Below are 19,488 nucleotides of genomic sequence, written 5' to 3'. Positions count from 1 at the left end.
ATATATATATATATATAATATGACATTTGTAATGTCTTTATTGTTTTGAAACTTCTGTATGTGTAATGTTTACTGTTAATTTTTATTGTTTTTCACTTTATATATTCACTTTGTATGTTGTCTACCTCACTTGCTTTGGCAATGTTAACACATGTTTCCCATGCCAATAAAGCCCTTGAATTGAATTGAATTGAATTGAGAGAGACAGAGAGAGAGAGCGATGGAGAGAGAGCGAGAGCGAGAGAGAGAGACTCACGCCATCACTCTGGAACACTGTCCCCAGGCACATCTCTGGTAGTCTGGCTTCACATACGTCTCCACCCCGTCCTCCATTACACAGCTGATGGTGCGTGTCACCACGTAGGCACACCAGTTCCTGGAAGGAAATACACACAGATGCCACCCTGTAAGCACACCAGTTCCTGGAAGGCAATGCAAGCAGATGCCAGATGAGTCACTTAGTCAGTGTGTTACTATTGGCAGAAGAATTGTATTAGAATGTTCAGAAAAGAATAATAAACGACTGGAAGGTCGATGTTCTTGATTCCACATAAGATCATACACACATGGATGCCTGGGATATGTGGACACACACAGACAGACTCACAAACACACCCTTCCCTAGCCCCCAGAGGGTTCAAGGGAGTCTATCTGTCCCCCTCAGATGACCCTGGATAAGACTGAGGAGACACAGCTAGATTTAAGATTTAAGACACAGTCCCCCTTTCGTCCCAGGGAGACCTGTTTTCTTATCATTTTCATATCATGACCCCAGTCCTCCCCCATAGTAAACTACCCCACTCAGTCCCCCTCTATAGTAAACTACCCCACTCAGTCCCCCTCTCTATAGTAAACTACCCCACTCAGTCCCCCTCTATAGTAAACTACCCCACTCAGTCCCCCTCTATAGTAAACTACCCCACTCAGTCCCCCTCTATAGTAAACTACCCCACTCAGTCCTCCTCCATAGGAAACTACCCCACTCAGTCCCCCTCTATAGTAAACTACCCCACTCAGTCCCCCTCTATAGTAAACTACCCCACTCAGTCCTCCTCTATAGTAAACTACCCCACTCAGTCCTCCTCCATAGGAAACTACCCCACTCAGTCCCCCTCTATAGTAAACTACCCCACTCAGTCCCCCTCTATAGTAAACTACCCCACTCAGTCCCCCTCTATAGTAAACTACCCCACTCAGTCCTCCTCTATAGTAAACTACCCCACTCAGTCCTCTATAGTAAACTACCCCACTCAGTCCCCCTCTATAGTAAACTACCCCACTCAGTCCCCCTCTATAGTAAACTACCCCACTCAGTCCCCCTCTATAGTAAACTACCCCACTCAGTCCTCCTCTATAGTAAACTACCCCACTCAGTCCTCCCCCATAGTAAACTACCCCACTCAGTCCTCCCACATAGTAAACTACCCCACTCAGTCCCCCTCTATAGTAAACTACCCCACTCAGTCCCCCTCTATAGTAAACTACCCCACTCAGTCCTCCTCTATAGTAAACTACCCCACTCAGTCCTCCTCTATAGTAAACTACCCCACCCAGTCCAGTCCTCTTCCATAGTAAACTACTCCAGTCAGTCCTCCTCTATAGTAAACTACCCCACTCAGTCCTCCTCTATAGGAGACTACCCCACTCAGTCCTCCTCTATAGTAAACTACTCCACTCAGTCCTCCTCTATAGGAGACTACCCCACTCAGTCCTCCTCCATAGTAAACTACCCCACTCAGTCCTCCTCCATAGTAAACTACCCCACTCAGTCCTCCTCTATAGGAGACTACCCCACTCAGTCCTCCTCTATAGTAAACTACTCCACTCAGTCCTCCTCTATAGGAGACTACCCCACTCAGTCCTCCTCCATAGTAAACTACCCCACTCAGTCCTCCTCCATAGTAAACTACTCCACTCAGTCCTCCTCTATAGTAAACTACCCCACTCAGTCCTCCTCTATAGGAGACTACCCCACTCAGTCCTCCTCTATAGTAAACTACTCCACTCAGTCCTCCTCTATAGGAGACTACCCCACTCAGTCCTCCTCTATAGTAAACTACCCCACTCAGTCCTCCTCCATAGTAAACTACCCCACTCAGTCCAGTCCTCCTCTATAGTAAACTACCCCACTCAGTCCTCCTCTATAGTAAACTACCCCACTCAGTCCAGTCCTCCTCTATAGTAAACTACCCCACTCAGTCCTCCTCCATAGTAAACTACCCCACTCAGTCCAGTCCTCCTCCACTTCTTTGGCTGTGATTCCAGCCAATTAGTGTCCCTCTAGGGTCCAGTAGACTCTGGCCTTGGAACTGGAAGTTCTAACGGACAAACAGTTCCTGGTTACAGGAATCTCCGACAGCATTTCTTCTCTCTATGATGTTAAACACCTTGATCCACCCCAACTCTCCTCTGACTCCTCCATTCCTGTGTCTGAATGGGTTTATCCTCTCTCTCTCTCTCCTCGCTCTCTCTCTCCCCCCACGCTCTCTCTCTCCCCCACGCTCTCTCTCTCTCCTCGCTCTCTCTCCCCCCCACGCTCTCTCTCCCCCTCGCTCTCTCTCTTTCTCCCCCTTTCCCCCTCTCTCTCCCCCTCCTTCTATCTCTCTGCCCCTCGCTCTCATTCTCTACCCTACTCTCCCCCTCTCTCTTTCTCCCGCTCTCTCTCTCTCTCTCTCCCCCCTCTCTCTCTCTCTCTCTCTCTCTCTCTCTCTCTCTCTCTCTCTCTCTCTCTCTCTCTCTCTCTCTCTCTCTCTCCCTCTCCCCCTTTCCCCCTCTCCCCCCCTCTCTCTTTCTCCTGCTTTCTTTCTCTCTCTCTCTCTCTCTCTCTCTCTCCCTCCCCCTCTCCCCCCCTTCTCTCTCTCCCCCTCGCTCTCCCTCCCTGCTCTCTCTCCCTCCCCCTCTCTCTCTTAATTCAATTCAAGGGGCTTTATTGGCATGTGAAACATGTGATAACATCGCCAAAGCAAGTGAAGTAGATAATAAACAAAAATGAAAAAAAATATAAAAATGAACAGTAAATATTACACTCACAGAAGTTCCAAAAATAATAAAGACATTTCAAATATCATATTATGTCTATATACAGTGTTGTAATGATGTGCAAATAGTTAAAGTACACAAGGGAAAATAAATAAAAATAAATATGGGTTGTATTTACAATGGTGTTTGTTCTTCACTGGTTGCCCTTTTCTTGTGGCAACAGGTCACACATCTTGCTGCTGTGATGGCACACTGTGGAATTTCACCCAGTAGATATGGGAGTTTATCAAAATTGGGTTTGTTTTGTAATCATTTTTGGATCTGTGTAAACTGAGGGAAATATGTGTCTCTAATATGATCACACATTTGGCAGGAGGTTAGGAAGTGCAGCTCAGTTTCCACCTCATTTTGTGGGCAGTGAGCACATAGCCAGGTCTTCTCTTGAGAGCCATGTCTGCCTACAGGGGCCTTTCTCAATAGCAAGGCTATGCTCACTGAGTCTGTACATAGTCAAAGCTTTCTTTAATTTTGGGTCAGTCACAGTGGTCAGGTATTCTGCCACTGTGTACTCTCTGTTTACGGCTAAATAGATGTATAGTTTGCTTAGTTTTTTTGTTAATTCTTTCCAATGTGTCAAGTAATTATCTTTTTGTTTTCTCATGATTTGGTTGGGTCTAATTGTGTTGTTGTCTCTCTCCCTCTCTCACTCCCACTCTCAGCCTCTCTCTCTCTCACTCCCAGCCTCTATCTCTCTCACTCCCACTCCCAGCCTCTCTTTCTCCCACTCCCAGCCTCTCTCTCTCCCAGCCTCTCTCCCCCAGCCTCTCTCTCTCTCACTCCCACTCCCTTCCGCTCTCTCTCACTCCCAGCCTCTCTCTCTCACTCCCAGCCTCTCTCTCTCTCACTCCCACTCCCAGCCTCTCTCTCTCTCACTCCCACTCCCAGCCTCTCTCTCTCTCACTCCCAGCCTGTCTCTCTCTCGCTCTCACTCCCACTCCAAGCCTCTCTCTCTCCCACTCCCAGCCTCTCTCTCTCTCACTCCCAGCCTCTCTCTCTCTCCCACTCCCAGCCTCTCTCTCCCACTCCCAGCCTCTCTCTCTCCCACTCTCAGCCTCTCTCTCTCTCTCTCACTCCCAGCCTCTATATCTCTCACTCCCACTCCCAGCCCCTCTCTCTCTCACTCCCAGCCTCTCTCTCTCTCACTCCCAGCCTCTCTCTCTCTCTCACTCCCATCCCGCTCTCTCTCACTCCCACTCCCAGACTCTCTCTCTCCCACTCCCAGCCTCTCTCTCTCCCACTCCCAGCCTCTCTCTCTCTCTCTCTCACTCCCAGCCTCTATCTCTCTCTCACTCCCACTCCTAGCCTCTCTCTCTCTCACTCCCACTCCCAGCCTCTCTCTCTCCCACTCCCAGCCTTTCTCTCTCTCTCACTCCCAGCCTCTCTCTCTCTCACTCCCACTCCCAGCCTCACTCTCTCTCTCACTCCCACTCCCAGCCTCTCTCTCTCACTCCCAGTCTCTCTCTCTCACTCCCACTCCCAGCCTCTCTCTCTCCCACTCTCAGCCTCTCTCTCTCTCACTCCCAGCCTCTATATCTCTCACTCCCACTCCCAGTCTCTCTCTCTCTCTCTCACTCCCATCCCCGCTCTCTCTCACTCCCACTCCCAGCCTCTCTCTCTCCCACTCCCAGCCTCTCTCTCTCCCACTCCCACCCTCTCTCTCTCACTCCCACTCCCAGCCTCTCTCTCACTCCCACTCCCAGCCTCTCTCTCTCTCTCTCTCTCTCTCTCTCTCTCTCTCACTACCAGCCTCTCTCCTTCTCACTCCCACTCCCAGCCTCTCTCTCTCTCATTCCGACCCCCAGCCTCTCTCTCTCACTCCCAGCCTCTCTCTCTCTCACTCTCACTCCCAGCCTCTCTCTCTCCTACTCCCAGCCTCTCTCTCTCTCACTCCCAGCCTCTCTCTCTCTCTCTCACTGCCATCCTCTATCTCTCTCACTCCCAGCCTCTATCTCTCTCTCTCTCTCCCCACTCCCAGCCTCTCTCTCTCCCACTCCCAGCCTCTCTCTCTCAATCCCACTCCCAGCCTCTCTCTCACTCCCACTCCCAGCCTCTCTCTCTCTCTCTCTCACTACCAGCCTCTCTCCTTCTCACTCCCACTCCCAGCCTCTCTCTCTCACTCCGACCCCCAGCCTCTCTCACTCCCAGCCTCTCTCTCTCTCACTCTCACTCCCAGCCTCTCTCTCTCCCACTCCCAGCCTCTCTCTCTCTCACTCCCAGCCTCTCTCTCTCTCTCTCTCACTGCCATCCTCTATCTCTCTCACTCCCAGCCTCTCTCTCTCTCTATAACATGAAATTCTACATTCATACAACTGTGTTCCAATAAAAATATTCATGAATCCAGATATCCAGGGTGAAATCACTCACCGCTGTAGAAAACCCCCCATCAAAGACATGGAGCTGGACTGTTATTTGTTTTTCCAGACTGTCTACTAGCTGGGGATTTATGGTTCTTTGAAATTCAGAAATTATATCTGAAGAAATTCCAGCCACTATAAACAACTAACTATTTTCGGTCTGAGTAACCCAAGCATGCGACAAGATATTTGAAAGAGAAATTATTAAATGTTTAATGTTTACAGTTGAGCTGTTTGACGTTGTCTGCCTCTGTCTACTCTAGGGACATTCTGCAGCTCATCTAATGGCAGGGGTTTAGTATCTGAATGACCCCTGGGAGGGGTATAGTAGCTGAATGACCCCTGGGAGGGGTATAGTAGCTGAATGACCCCTGGGAGGGGTATAGTAGCTGAATGACCCCTGGGAGGGGTATAGTAGCTGAATGACCCCTGGGAGGGGTATAGTAGCTGAATGACCCCGGGGAAGGGTATAGTAGCTGAATGACCCCTGGGAGGGGTTTAGTAGCTGAATGACCCCTGGGAGGGGTATAGTAGCTGAATGACCCCTGGGAGGGGTATAGTAGCTGAATGACCCCTGGGAGGGGTATAGTAGCTGAATGACCCCTGGGAGGGGTATAGTAGCTGAATGACCCCTGGGAGGGGTATAGTAGCTGAATGACCCCGGGGAAGGGTATAGTAGCTGAATGACCCCTGGGAGGGGTTTAGTAGCTGAATGACCCCTGGGAGGGGTATAGTAGCTGAATGACCCCTGGGAGGGGTTTAGTAGCTGAATGGCGCCTGGGAGGGGTTTAGTATCTGAACGACCCCTGGGAGGGGTTTAGTAGCTGAATGACCCCTGGGAGGGGTTTAGTAGCTGAATGACCCCTGGGAGGGGTTTAGTAGCTGAATGACCCCTGGGAGGGGTTTAGTAGCTGAATGACCCCTGGGAGGGGTTTAGTAGCTGAATGACCCCTGGGAGGGGTGTAGTAGCTGAATGACCCCTGGGAGGGGTTTAGTAGCTGAATGACCCCTGGGAGGGGTTTAGTAGCTGAATGACCCCTGGGAGGGGTGTAGTAGCTGAATGACCCCTGGGAGGAGTTTAGTAGCTGAATGACCCCTGGGAGGGGTTTAGTAGCTGAATGACCCCTGGGAGGGGTTTAGTAGCTGAATGACCCCTGGGAGGGGTTTAGTAGCTGAATGACCCCTGGGAGGGGTGTAGTAGCTGAATGACCCCTGGGAGGGGTGTAGTAGCTGAATGACCCCTGGGAGGGGTATAGTAGCTGAATGACCCCTGGGAGGGGTTTAGTATCTGAATGACCCCTGGGAGGGGTTTCGTATCTTAATGACCCCTGGGAGGGGTTTAGTAGGTGAATGACCCCTGGGAGGGGTTTAGTATCTGAACGACCCCTGGGAGGGGTTTAGTAGGTGAATGACCCCTGGGAGGGGTTTAGTATCTGAACGACCCCTGGGAGGGCCCAAATATGACGGGCCACTGAGAGGCCTGTAAAAATATAAATTACAGGGTCAGAAGTTTTTACTAAGCTTTAGGTGACCTGACCAGAAAATCAACTAGACATGCTGGCAGCTTATGACTAGGGCCCAGAGTTGTTCCTGGTGGGGGGTCAGGAAAAACTCCTCCAATGTTTTATTTATTTATGTTTTGGGTCTATAATTGCTGATTCAGCATATAATTATGCTGTAAACTTCCTGCAGCTCCCTCTCCAATCCCCAAAGCTCCAATAGTCTTTACTGTGGGAGGCTATGGAGCACGAGGATGATCATACTCTCACGTTCATGCTTACTCAGATGGTTGTGTTCAGGCTGGGATCATTATGGGTTTTGTCCCAAATGGCACCCTATTCCCTATATAGTGCACTAAGTTTGACCAGGGCGCATAGGGAATAAGGTGCAATTTGGTACACACCCATTATGTTTCTAGTGCAGTAAGTCAACCAGGGCAAAGCCTTACACCTGCCAGAGAGATCACTTCATTCCCTATTAAAAGTTACTCATACTGAACAAAAATATACACTCAACATGCCAGTGGCGCAGAGGTCTTAGGCACGGCATCCCAGTGCTAGAGGCGTCACTACAGATCCTGGTTAGATTTCCAGGCTGTATCACAACCGGCCATGATTAGGAGTCCCATAGGGCAGTGCACAATTGGCCCAGTGTCGCCCGGGTTAGGTTTTGGCCGGGTTAGGCCGTCATTGTAAAAAATTATTTGTTCTTATTAACTGACTAGTTAAATACATTTTTAAAAAGCTCTGATTTTACTGAGTTAAAGTTCATATGAGGAAATCAGTCAATTGAAATAAATTCATTAGGCCCTATTCTATGGATTTCACATGACTGGGAAGTGGCGCAGCCATGGGTGGGCCTGGGAGGGCATAGGCCCACCCACTGGGGAGTCAGGCCGAGTCAATCAGAATAAGTTTTTCGCCACAAAATGTTTTTTATTACAGATAGCTGATGAAACTGAGGAGTATTTCTATCTGAGTGGCTGGTCTCAGACGATCCCGCAGGTGAGAATGCCCGGATGTGGAGGTCCTGGGCTAGCGTGGTCTGTGGTTGTGAGGCCGGTTGGACGTACTGCCAAATTCTTTAAGATGGCGTTGGAGGCGGTTTATGGTAGAGAAATGAACATTCAATTTTCTGGCAACAGCTCTGGTAGATTTTCCTGCAGTCAGCATGCCAATTGCACACTCCCTCAAAACTTGAGACATCTGTGGCATTGTGTTGTGACAAAACTGCACATTTTAGAGTGGCCTTTTAATGTCCTCAGCACAAGGTGCACCTGTGTAATCACCATGCTGTTTAATCAGCTTCTTGATATGCCACACCTGTCAGGTGGATGGATTATCTTGGCAAACGGAGAAATGCTCACTCACAGGGATGTAAACAAATTTGTGCACAACATTTGAGAGAAATAAGCTTCTTGTACATACGGTATGGAAAATTCCTGATATCTTTTATTTCAGCTCATGAAACATGGGACCAACACTTTACATGTTGTACTTATTCCTATTTCGCAAAAAAACAAAGCATCCTTCACTCATGTTGCCAAACATTCCTTCGTAAAACTGACTATCCTACCGATCCTCGACTTAGGCGATGTCATTTACAAAATAGCTTCCAACACTCTACTCAGAAAATTGGATGCAGTCTATCACAGTGTCATCCGTTTTATCACCAAAGCCCCATATACTACCCACCACTGCGACCTGTATGCTCTCGTTGGCTGGCCTTCGCTTCATATTCGTCGCCAAACCCTAAGTCTTTGCTAGGTAAAGCCCCGCCTTATCTCAGGAGAACGGCTCATAATAATGGCTGGAACGGAGCGAATGGAATTCATGTGTTTGATACCATTCCACTGATTCCACTCCTGCCATTACCACGAGCCTGTCCTCCCCAACCAAGGTGCCACCAACCTCCTGTGCTCGTGACTGATGAGAGGGTGTCCCATTCATAATTATGCGTGATGAGAGGGTGTTCCATTCATAATTATGCGTGATGAGAGGGTGTTCCATTCATAATTATGCGTGATGAGAGGGTGTTCCATTCATAATTATGCGTGATGAGAGGGTGTTCCATTCATAATTATGACTGATGAGAGGGTGTTCCATTCATAATTATGCGTGATGAGAGGGTGTTCCATTCATAATTATGCGTGATGAGAGGGTGTTCCATTCATAATTATGCGTGATGAGAGGGTGTTCCATTCATAATTATGCGTGATGAGAGGGTGTTCCATTCATAATTATGCGCGATGAGAGGGTGTTCCATTCATAATTATGACTGAGGAGAGGGTGTTCCATTCATAATTATGCGTGATGAGAGGGTGTTCCATTCATAATTATGCACTATAAACTTTATTGAATTTTTGAGCCAGGAGATGTTCAACCAATGACGCCATTGGTTGATTGAGCCTGCTGTCTAATCTAGAACTGAATGGAGCCGTGTTTTGTAGCAATTATTGTGGCCTTTGTGTTTTGCCAATTTGCACAATTACTCAAGTAGATATGGTTTAATGGAATGGAGGTTTAATGGAAGCTACACTATGTTACCATGCACTGTCTGAGACTGCTAAATAATTAGCGACAATGGCTGCTCCTGATGATTCCTCTTACCACGAAGAGCTGGACGATTAAACATTTGTTTATGTTTGTTTTTTTTTACATAGGAACATACAGCACTATTTATTAGAGCCAGAATACACTGAAGAGGAGTTAAGACTGAAAAAAATAATAATTGTGAGATCAGCAATTATTGGCGCCAGCCTAGACCAGGACGGTAAATGATAAACAAGTTATTTGTTTTGCTGTCAATAGCTAGCTAGCAATATAAGCTCTAGTTTTACACTTGGCAGTGATGTTCAGTACAGTACAATTTGGTGATTGATTCGGCCATAACGGGGTTGCTAGTACCACTACAAGGCAAGCTAGCCAAGTTTAGCTAGCTAGCTGTGCATTTGCTATACATGACATTTACTGTAGTCTAACATTATAGCTAGCTAGCTAACTAGCCTAGCTAGCCTCAGTGCCTCTCAAGGAGACGCGTTCTGTCGCCTAGAGATTAACGTACTTTGGTGCGAAAAGTGAAAATCAATCCCAGAACAACAGCAAAGGACCTTGTGAAGAGGCTGGAGGAAACAGGTACAAAAGTATCTATATCCACAGTAAAATGAGTCCTATATCGACATAACCTGAAAGGCCGCTCAGCAAGGAAGAAGCCACTGCTCCAAAAAGGCCATAAAAAAATCCAGACTACGGTTTGCAACTGCACATGGGGACAAAGATTGTACTTTTTGGAGAAATGTCCTCTGGTATGACGAAACAAAATTAGAACTGTTCGGCCATAATGACCATCGTTATGTTTGGAGAAAAAGGGGAGGCTTGCAAGCCAAGGAACACCATCCTAACCGTGAAGCCCGGGGGTGGCAGCATCATGTGGGGGTGCTTTGCTGCAGGAGGGACTGGTGCACTTCACAAAATAGATGGCTTCATGAGGACGAGAATTATGTGGATATATTGAAGGAACCTCTCAAGACATCAGTCAGGAAGTTAAAGCTTGGTCGCAAACAGGTCTTCCAAATGGACATTGAACCCAAGCATACATGCAAGCAAAGTTGTGGCAAAATGGCTTAAGGATAACAAAGTCAAGGTATTGGAGTGGCCATCACAAAGCCCTGACCTCAATCCTATAGAACATTTGTGGGCAGAACTGTTAAAGCGTGTGCAAGCAAGGAGGCCAACAAACCTGACTCAGTTACACCAGCTCTGTCAGCAGGAATGGGCCAAAATTCACCCAATTTATTGTGGGAAACTTGTGGAAGGCTCCTCGAAATGTTTGACCCAAGTTAAACAATTTAAAGGCAATGCAACCAAATACTAATTGAGTGTATGTAAACTTCTGACCCACTGGGAATGTGATGAAAGAAATTAAAGCTGAAATGAATCATTCTCTCTACTATTATTCTGACATTTCACATTCTTAAAATAAAGTGGTGATCCTAATTGACCTAAAACAGGGAATTTTTATTAGGATTAAATGTCAGGAATTGTGAAAAACTGAGTTTAAATGTATTAAGCTAAGGTGTATGTGTCACGATGGTCGTAAGGAGCGGACCAAAATGCAGCGTCGTATGTGTTCATGATGATTTTTTAATTAAAGAAAGCTTATTACACTCTTAGAACACACTCTTAGAACACACTCTTAGATTACACTCTTAGATTACACTCTTAGATTACACTCTTAGATCACACTCTTAGATCACACTCTTAGATCACACTCTTAGAACACACTCTTAGAACACACTCTTAGATTACACTCTTAGATTACACTCTTAGATTACACTCTTAGATTACACTCTTAGATTACACTCTTAGATTACACTCTTAGATCACACTCTTAGAACACACTCTTAGAACACACTCTTAGAACACACTCTTAGAACAAGAGGGTTATTTAGGGTTCTATATAGAACCTTTTGGTTCTTTAGACAAGATGCTAAAACTAATACAAAAAACAAGATGATATATGTAAACCCAGTGAAGGCAAACAACCTTGAGGGTTTTATTGTGATGTGTAATGTGGATTTGAGCTAACAACAGCTAACAAAACCTAACACTGTCACATCAAACTCTGAAAGGATGTCACGGTCGTCCTCCTCTTCATCTGAAGAGGAGAGGCGAGAAGGATCGGAGGACCAAAATGCAGCGTGGTATGTGTTCATGATGAGGCACTGAACACAAACTATACCAAAACAATAAACAAATAACGACCGTGAAGCTATAATGAGAACTGTGCTGACACAAGCCACTAACATAGACAATCACCCACAACCAAACAGTGCAACCCAGGCTACCTAAGTATGATTCTCAATCAGAGACAACTAATGACACCTGCCTCTGATTGAGAACCATTCTAGGCCGAAACATACAAGTCCCAAAATCATAGAAAAACAAACATAGACTGCCCACCCCAACTCACGCCCTGACCATACTAAATAAATACAAAACAAAGGAAATAAAGGTCAGAACGTGACAGTATGTAAACTTCCGACTTCAACTGTATTTGCTATAGTCACAGACTAATCTACTGTTTCACTGAACCATGTTTACAACTAACTCAAGTTTAAATTATACACCAACTCCCTGCATCCTTTGTTTTTCATGAATATCACAATGAATTGATCCAGAAGTTAAAGTCATTGATCAACTTCATTGGTTTCTGATGCAGCTGGAGTCATTTAGTCACTTGTCAGTACGCTTGTAAAAACAAAATCTCTATTTTCTCCAATTTTCTCTACTTTTGCATATTTTTAATACTGAACGTATTCAGATTTTCAACCAAAACCTAATATTAGATCAAGGGGAACCTGAGGGGAACAAATAACACAACAATGACATACTTAATGTATTTCATAAACAAAGTTATGCAACACCCAATGCCCCTGTGTGAAACAGTAATTGTCCCCGTATACACTCAGTAACTATGACTCCAACCAAACACTTCCTGTAGTTGTTGATTGGTCTCGCATATCACTGTGGAGGAATTTTGGCCCACTCATCAATGCAGTACTACTGTAACTCAGCGACATTTGTGGGTTTTCAAGCATGAACTGCTCGTTTCAAGTCCTGCCACAACATCTCATTTGGGAATATGTCTTGACTTTGACCAGGGCCGTTCCAAAATTTCAAATTTGTTGCTTTTTAGCCATTTTCATGTAGACTTCATTGTGTGTTTTGGATCATTGTCTTGCTGCAGGACCCAGCTGTGCTTCAGCTTCAGGTCACAGACAGATGGGCCTGACATTCTCCTATAGAAAGAACTGATACAGAGAAGAATTCATGGCTCCTTCTATTAAGGCAAGTCTTCCAGGTCCTGGGGCAGCAAAGCATCCCCAAACCACCACACTACCACCACCATGCTGACCCCAAACCCTCACACTACCACCACCATGCTGACCCCAAACCATCACAATACCACCACCACGCTTGACCGTTGGTATGAGGTTCTTACTGTGGAATGCAGTGTTTTGGTTTTCACCAGACATAATGGTACCCATGTTATCTGGAAAAGTTATACTTTTGACTCATCTGTCCATAGAACATTCTTCCAAGAGTCTTGATGATGTCCAGAACACAACATCTCAATCAAGTCTACTTGTTTTTGGGTAATAGCACCTGGTTTAGCAGGCTTTGGAGCTGTGGCGATGTTAGCAGGGATGTTGAGTTTTGGGGAGCTGTGACTCAGGCTCGTTGTAGACAACCGTCTGGTCGTTTTCTGCACTCCACAGTCAGGTGGACAAGCCTCTCATACACTTACTTAACCACCCAATGCTTTGGAAGATTAGTTTCTACTGCAAGTCCCCTGGAAAGACATGAAGCCTGATCATGAGGATGTGTTAAACATAAAGCCTGATCATGAGGATGTGGAACCATACAAGAAACCATGTTCATCAGTAAACAACAACAAAAATGTTACAGTAGACTGGTATGTGCTTTGTTACTCAGAGTCAATAATGGGGTGTTGAGATGGGCTGTTACCAAAGATGTGAAAAGTTTGTGGGGGGGGGGCTTGACTGGTTGACAGTCTAGTTGTGTATTTTTGTGTATGAGCGCCTACAGTTGTGCTGTTGAGGAGAACACTGCCAACAGCATAGTGGATAGGCTAGAAAAGCCCACTAACAGCCTCTCTCCCTCATGCCAAACAACTGGCTACATGGGTGAGGCTAGAAGAGCACACTAACAGCCTCTCTCCCTCATGCCAAACAACTGGCTACATGGGTGAGGCTAGAAAAGCCCACTAACAGCCTCTCTCCCTCATGCCAAACAACTGGCTACATGGGTGAGGCTAGAAAAGCACACTAACAGCCTCTCTCCCTCATGCCAAACAACTGGCTACATGGGTGAGGCTAGAAAAGCCCACTAACAGCCTCTCTCCCTCATGCCAAACAACTGGCTACATGGGTGTGACAAGTTTGAAGAAACACTTGGCTTGTGTGTTTTAGTGATTTTGTTTTCTCAAGAGGGGATTGTGCTTTCATAAATACATTTGGCTGTCCTGGCTAATTTCAAAGTCACATGATGTTGATCTTGAGTTCCTTCCAGGGTGAAAGCTTTCATCCAATGTGTCTACAGGCTCTGTACAACTGAAGCTGGTGTCCAGGTCAGTAGCAGGATTAGTCTGTAGGACACACAGTAGTCAGTGATTATTCAACATGTTACTACATTGTCCCCATCAATACACACTCAAACAAGGTACTATACCCACCCACACATCTCGTGTCAATAGTTCATGCATACTAACCTTCACACACACACACACACACAATACCCACCCCAAACAGAAACGGGTCAGTCAATTTTCTCCAATTTAGACTTCAAGCCTTGCATGAACAATCAACTAAGCCTCCGAAAACTACAGTGGAAGTTATAGCCTACTTGTAAACACGCCAACTATGACAATAAGACACAGATCATGTTTATGCCTATAGTTCCAGTATATTTATTTGCTTATAATGGATCATCATGGAAAGATTTTGTAGATTTTAGTATGTTTTTAGAAGGTGACTTACACTAAGTTCCCTATACTGAGCTTGATGTTGACGCCTCGGCAGATGTTCATGGGATCAGACTCTAAATAGAACAAATAGTCACGTTAGCCTCAGCGGTAGTTAGTAAAGCTAGCGAAGCTAACGTTAGCTTGCAAAGTTATAAATCACATCACCGGATTAGCAGCTGGCTAATTACAATTATATGCTTTGGAATGTCTAGCCAGTGTATTATGAAAGCTAGCTAGATTTTGGTATAGATGAACAAATGTAGTTATCTAGGTAGTTAAGTTAGCTAGCTAGCTAGTTAGCTAGTTAAGTTATCTAGTTAGCTAGTTAAGTTAGCTAGTTAAGTTATCTGGTTAGCTAGTTAAGTTAGCTAGCTATTTAGCTAGTTAAGTTAGCTAGTTAAGTTATCTGGTTAGCTAGTTAAGTTATCTGGTTAGCTAGTTAAGTTAGCTAGTTAAGTTATCTGGTTAGCTAGTTAAGTTAGCTAGTTAAGTTAGCTAGTTAAGTTATCTAGTTAGCTAGTTAAGTTAGCTAGTTAAGTTAGCTAGCTATTTAGCTAGTTAAGTTAGCTAGTTAAGTTATCTGGTTAGCTAGTTAAGTTATCTGGTTAGCTAGTTAAGTTAGCTAGTTAGTTAGCTACGTTACCTCAGCTCGACTTCTTTCCTGCTGATCTGATGTTGGCTGATCGGATGCCTTCCTCTTTGACGTGAAGGGGAGAATGGATGGAATAGCATCACTTTCCGAAGTTCGACGACATGGCAACCCCATCAATTTGAGACTTCAGGTCCGTTTAGAAATCCACCGGCTGAAAGCTACGAACATTTTTAACAAATATTTCTCACGTCAACTGGATACACGTCCACGGGGCGGCACTACGTCCTGAAATACCGATGAATTCAGAATATTCTGGTTTGCTTTAAACCAGGAAATGTAGATGGCCCGTTTCTACCGGTGAGATGCAGAAATGCTTGTATTTGCGTGTTGGGAAGAAATGCCTTTAAAAAAAAAAATATTACACCTATTTTAATACCATGATAAGGGTGATATACAGTGATATAGAGCAGTGGTGAAATGTCCCTTTAAGGTAAAATCGGTGGGAACATGGCCAACCACATTAACTAGCCCAGAATAGACTGAAGGATAGAGGAAGGTAATGAGATGAGTGCAGAGGAATGTCAATCCTTGTGTAGGCTGTTGGTATGCGTCCCCAATGGCACTCTGTTCCCTATTTAGTGCACTACTTTTACTATGAGACTGGTCAAAAGTAGTGCACCGTGCGGGGAATAGGCTGCCATTTGGGACTCAATCTTGATCTTAGTTTAGACTTCAAGGGGGTTGCACTGTGTCCAAGAGGAATTCAATGAATTTAGAAGAGAGGAGATGATCTTTGAACTATGACCTAGAGGTCATGGCTTGGTCAGGCCCTGGTGTCCTTGTAAAGATCAGCAGGGGCTCACTCTCTTGCACACACTCTCAAAATTCCTTGCAAGCATCTCTGCCCCTCTTTCTCTCCATCTCTCTCTCTCTCCCTCTCTCTCTCTCTCTCTCTCTGTCTCTCTTTCTCTCTCTCTCTCTCTCTCTCTCTCTCTCTCTCTCTCTCTCTCTCTCTCTCTCTCTCTCTCTCTCTCTCTCTCTCCATCTCTCCTGTCTGTCTGTCTGTCTCTGTGTGTCTGCGTCCTCCCCAGCAGGAAGGGTAGCCTATCCTCATCAGAGAGCGTTTCAAATTTGGTTTAATGACACTCTCTAATTGTTTAATTTTTTTACATTTTGTCAGGAAATGCAGCTCTGTCTCAGGTTCTGCTGTTGTGCTGTGGTTGCACAGCCTTTCCTCTACAGGGAGCCAGGTTTTCCTGTGTCTAACCTTCTCAATGGCAAGGCTGTGCTCACTGAGCCTGTACTTGGTCAAGGTTTTTCTAAGGTTTTGATCAGTAACCATGGTCAAATAGTTAGCCACGGTGTACTGTCGCTTTAGGGACAGATAGCACTGCATTTTGCTTTGTGCTTGTGCAATAAGCAATATAGTTTTGTTTTGACTGTGTTGTAATTTGGTTTAATTTATTCTGATTGATTGGATGTTCTGGTCCTGAGGCTTCAGTGTGTTAGTAGAACATGTTTGTGAATTCTGCCCTGCATGCATTGTTTGTAGTTTCCTCTGGACATGTAGGAGAATCTTACAAAACTCTGCATGCAGGGTTTCAAAGGGGTGATTGTCCCATTGGGTGAAATCTTGTTTTGCGACTGGACCCCACACCTCGCTGCCATAAGGTGCAATTGGTTCAATGACACATTAAATTAGTTTTAGCCAAATTGTAATAGGTATTTGAATTTTAATTAGTTTTTTAATGGCGTAGAATGTCTTGTGTGCTTTCTCTCTCAGCTCATTCACTGCCTCATTAAGGTGTCCAGTTGAGCTTATTTTTAAACCTGAGTGTGTGCAGTACTTAATATATTTTGTACCAATTGAGAACTTTGGTCTAATACCCTGCAATCTGGATCCTCTCTCTCCCTCTCTCTCTCTCTCTCTCTCTCTCTCCCTCTCTCCCCCCTCTCTCTCTCTCTCTCCCTCTCTCCCCCTCTCTCTCCCTCTCTCTCTCCCTCCCTCACTCGAGCTTGCTCACACTCTCTCTCTCTCTAATGTCTCTGGCCTCCCTCAGACAGTTAGGGACAGCAGCTTCCGTCCAAAAACTCCCTCACTGTTTAGCCGGAGTGTTAGCTAAAATATACAATGTGTGTATGATAGCAAAGTTTGCTGACATTATTTTTATACACCTTACATCAATGCGGACAGAGGTTTTTGGGCTGAATTGTAGCCTTGTATGGAGGTGTATTTATATTTTAGGCTCTTGAAAAAAACAGCCGATTTCTCTTTATAATCGTGGATGAGCATAGGTCAAATCAAATCAAATCAAAATCAAATCAAATCAAATTTTATTTGTCACATACACATGGTTAGCAGATGTTAATGCGAGTGTAGCGAAATGCTTGTGCTTCTAGTTCCGACAATGCAGTAATAACGAGCAAGTAATCTAACTAACAATTCCAAAAAAAACTACTGTCTTATACACAGTGTAAGGGGATAAAGAATATGTACATAAGGATATATGAATGAGTGATGGTACAGAGCAGCATAGGCAAGATACAGTAGATGATATCGAGTACAGTATATACATATGAGATAAGTATGTAAACCAAGTGGCATAGTTAAAGTGGCTAGTGATACATGTATTACATAAGGATGCAGTCGATGATATAGAGTACAGTATCAACGTATGCATATGAGATGAACAATGTAGGGTAAGTAACATTATATAAGGTAGCATTGTTTAAAGTGGCTAGTGGTATATTTACATCATTTCCCATCAATTCCCATGATTAAAGTGGCTGGAGTAGAGTCAGTGTCATTGACAGTGTGTTGGCAGTAGCCACTCAATGTTAGTGGTGGCTGTTTAACAGTCTGATGGCCTTGAGATAGAAGCTGTTTTTCAGTCTCTCGGTCCCAGCTTTGATGCACCTGTACTGACCTCGCCTTCTGGATGACAGCGGGGTGAACAGGCAGTGGCTCGGGTGGTTGATGTCCTTGATGATCTTTATGGCCTTCCTGTAGCATCGGGTGGTGTAGGTGTCCTGGAGGGCAGGTAGTTTGCCCCCGGTGATGCGTTGCGCAGACCTCACTACCCTCTGGAGAGCCTTACGGTTGAGGGCGGTGCAGTTGCCATACCAGGCGGTGATACAGCCCGCCAGGATGCTCTCGATTGTGCATCTGTAGAAGTTTGTGAGTGCTTTTGGTGACAAGCCGAATTTCTTCAGCCTCCTGAGGTTGAAGAGGCGCTGCTGCGCCTTCCTCACGATGCTGTCTGTGTGAGTGGACCAATTCAGTTTGTCTGTGATGTGTATGCCGAGGAACTTAAAACTTGCTACCCTCTCCACTACTGTTCCATCGATGTGGATGGGGGTGTTCCCTCTGCTGTTTCCTGAAGTCCACAATCATCTCCTTAGTTTTGTTGACGTTGAGTGTGAGGTTATTTTCCTGACACCACACTCCGAGGGCCCTCACCTCCTCCCTGTAGGCCGTCTCGTCGTTGTTGGTAATCAAGCCTACCACTGTTGTGTCGTCCGCAAACTTGATGATTGAGTTGGAGGCGTGCATGGCCACGCAGTCGTGGGTGAACAGGGAGTACAAGGGTGTCAGGTAGGGTGGAGGTGATATGGTCCTTGACTAGTCTCTCAAAGCACTTCATGATGACGGATGTGAGTGCTACGGGGCGGTAGTCGTTTAGCTCAGTTACCTTAGCTTTCTTGGGAACAGGAACAATGGTGGCCCTCTTGAAGCATGTGGGAACAGCAGACTGGTATAGGGATTGATTGAATATGTCCGTAAACACACCGGCCAGCTGGTCTGCGCATGCTCTGAGGGCGCGGCTGGGGATGCCGTCTGGGCCTGCAGCCTTGCGAGGGTTAACACGTTTAAATGTCTTACTCACTTCGGCTGCAGTGAAGGAGAGACCGCATGTTTCCGTTGCAGGCCGTGTCAGTGGCACTGTATTGTCCTCAAAGCGGGCAAAAAGTTATTTAGTCTGCCTGGGAGCAAGACATCCTGGTCCGTGACTGGGCTGGGTTTCTTCCTGTAGTCCGTGATTGACTGTAGACCCTGCCACATACCTCTTGTGTCTGAGCTGTTGAATTGAGATTCTACTTTGTCTCTGTACTGGCGCTTAGCTTGTTTGATAGCCTTGCGGAGGGAATAGCTGCACTGTTTGTATTCAGTCATGTTACCAGACACCTTGCCCTGATTAAAAGCAGTGGTTCGTGCCTTCAGTTTCACACGAATGCTGCCATCAATCCACGGTTTCTGGTTAGGGAATGTTTTAATCGTTGCTATGGGAACGACATCTTCAACGCACGTTCTAATGAACTCGCACACCGTATCAGCGTATTCGTCAATGTTGTTGTCTGACGCAATACGAAACATCTCCCAGTCCACGTGATGGAAGCAGTCTTGGAGTGTGGAGTCAGCTTGGTCGGACCAGCGTTGGACAGACCTCAGCGTGG

At 45.7% G+C, this 19,488-nt stretch overlaps 1 protein-coding gene and 1 long non-coding RNA gene across 4 annotated transcripts in view; both read right to left on the bottom strand.

Annotated features, from left to right (window-relative positions):
• The window catches only part of emilin1a (elastin microfibril interfacer 1a), a 54,281-nt gene that overhangs the window by 29,352 nt on the left and 5,441 nt on the right, over positions 1–19,488 (bottom strand). The window contains exon 2 of one of the 2 annotated variants that reach the window (XM_042321407.1): positions 257–376. The exons of the other annotated variant lie outside the window; for it this stretch is intronic. Within the exon in view, the coding sequence (XP_042177341.1) occupies positions 257–376 (120 nt within the window). The remainder of the gene's footprint in view (positions 1–256; positions 377–19,488) is intronic. 2 annotated transcript variants of the gene reach the window in all.
• On the bottom strand, positions 13,482–16,020 carry LOC112236684. 2 transcript variants are annotated; one of them, XR_006083336.1, is made up of 3 exons: positions 15,085–16,020; positions 14,455–14,515; positions 13,482–14,063 (listed from the first exon to the last, which is right to left on the bottom strand). It is a non-coding gene; the product is annotated as an uncharacterized LOC112236684 (long non-coding RNA). The 2 variants fall into 2 exon arrangements; XR_002951262.2 differs by lacking the exon at positions 14,455–14,515.

This window comes from Oncorhynchus tshawytscha, linkage group LG05 (assembly GCF_018296145.1).
Source record: "Oncorhynchus tshawytscha isolate Ot180627B linkage group LG05, Otsh_v2.0, whole genome shotgun sequence".
NCBI lineage: Eukaryota > Metazoa > Chordata > Actinopteri > Salmoniformes > Salmonidae > Oncorhynchus > Oncorhynchus tshawytscha.
This window is presented reverse-complemented; position numbering and strand designations above follow the sequence as displayed.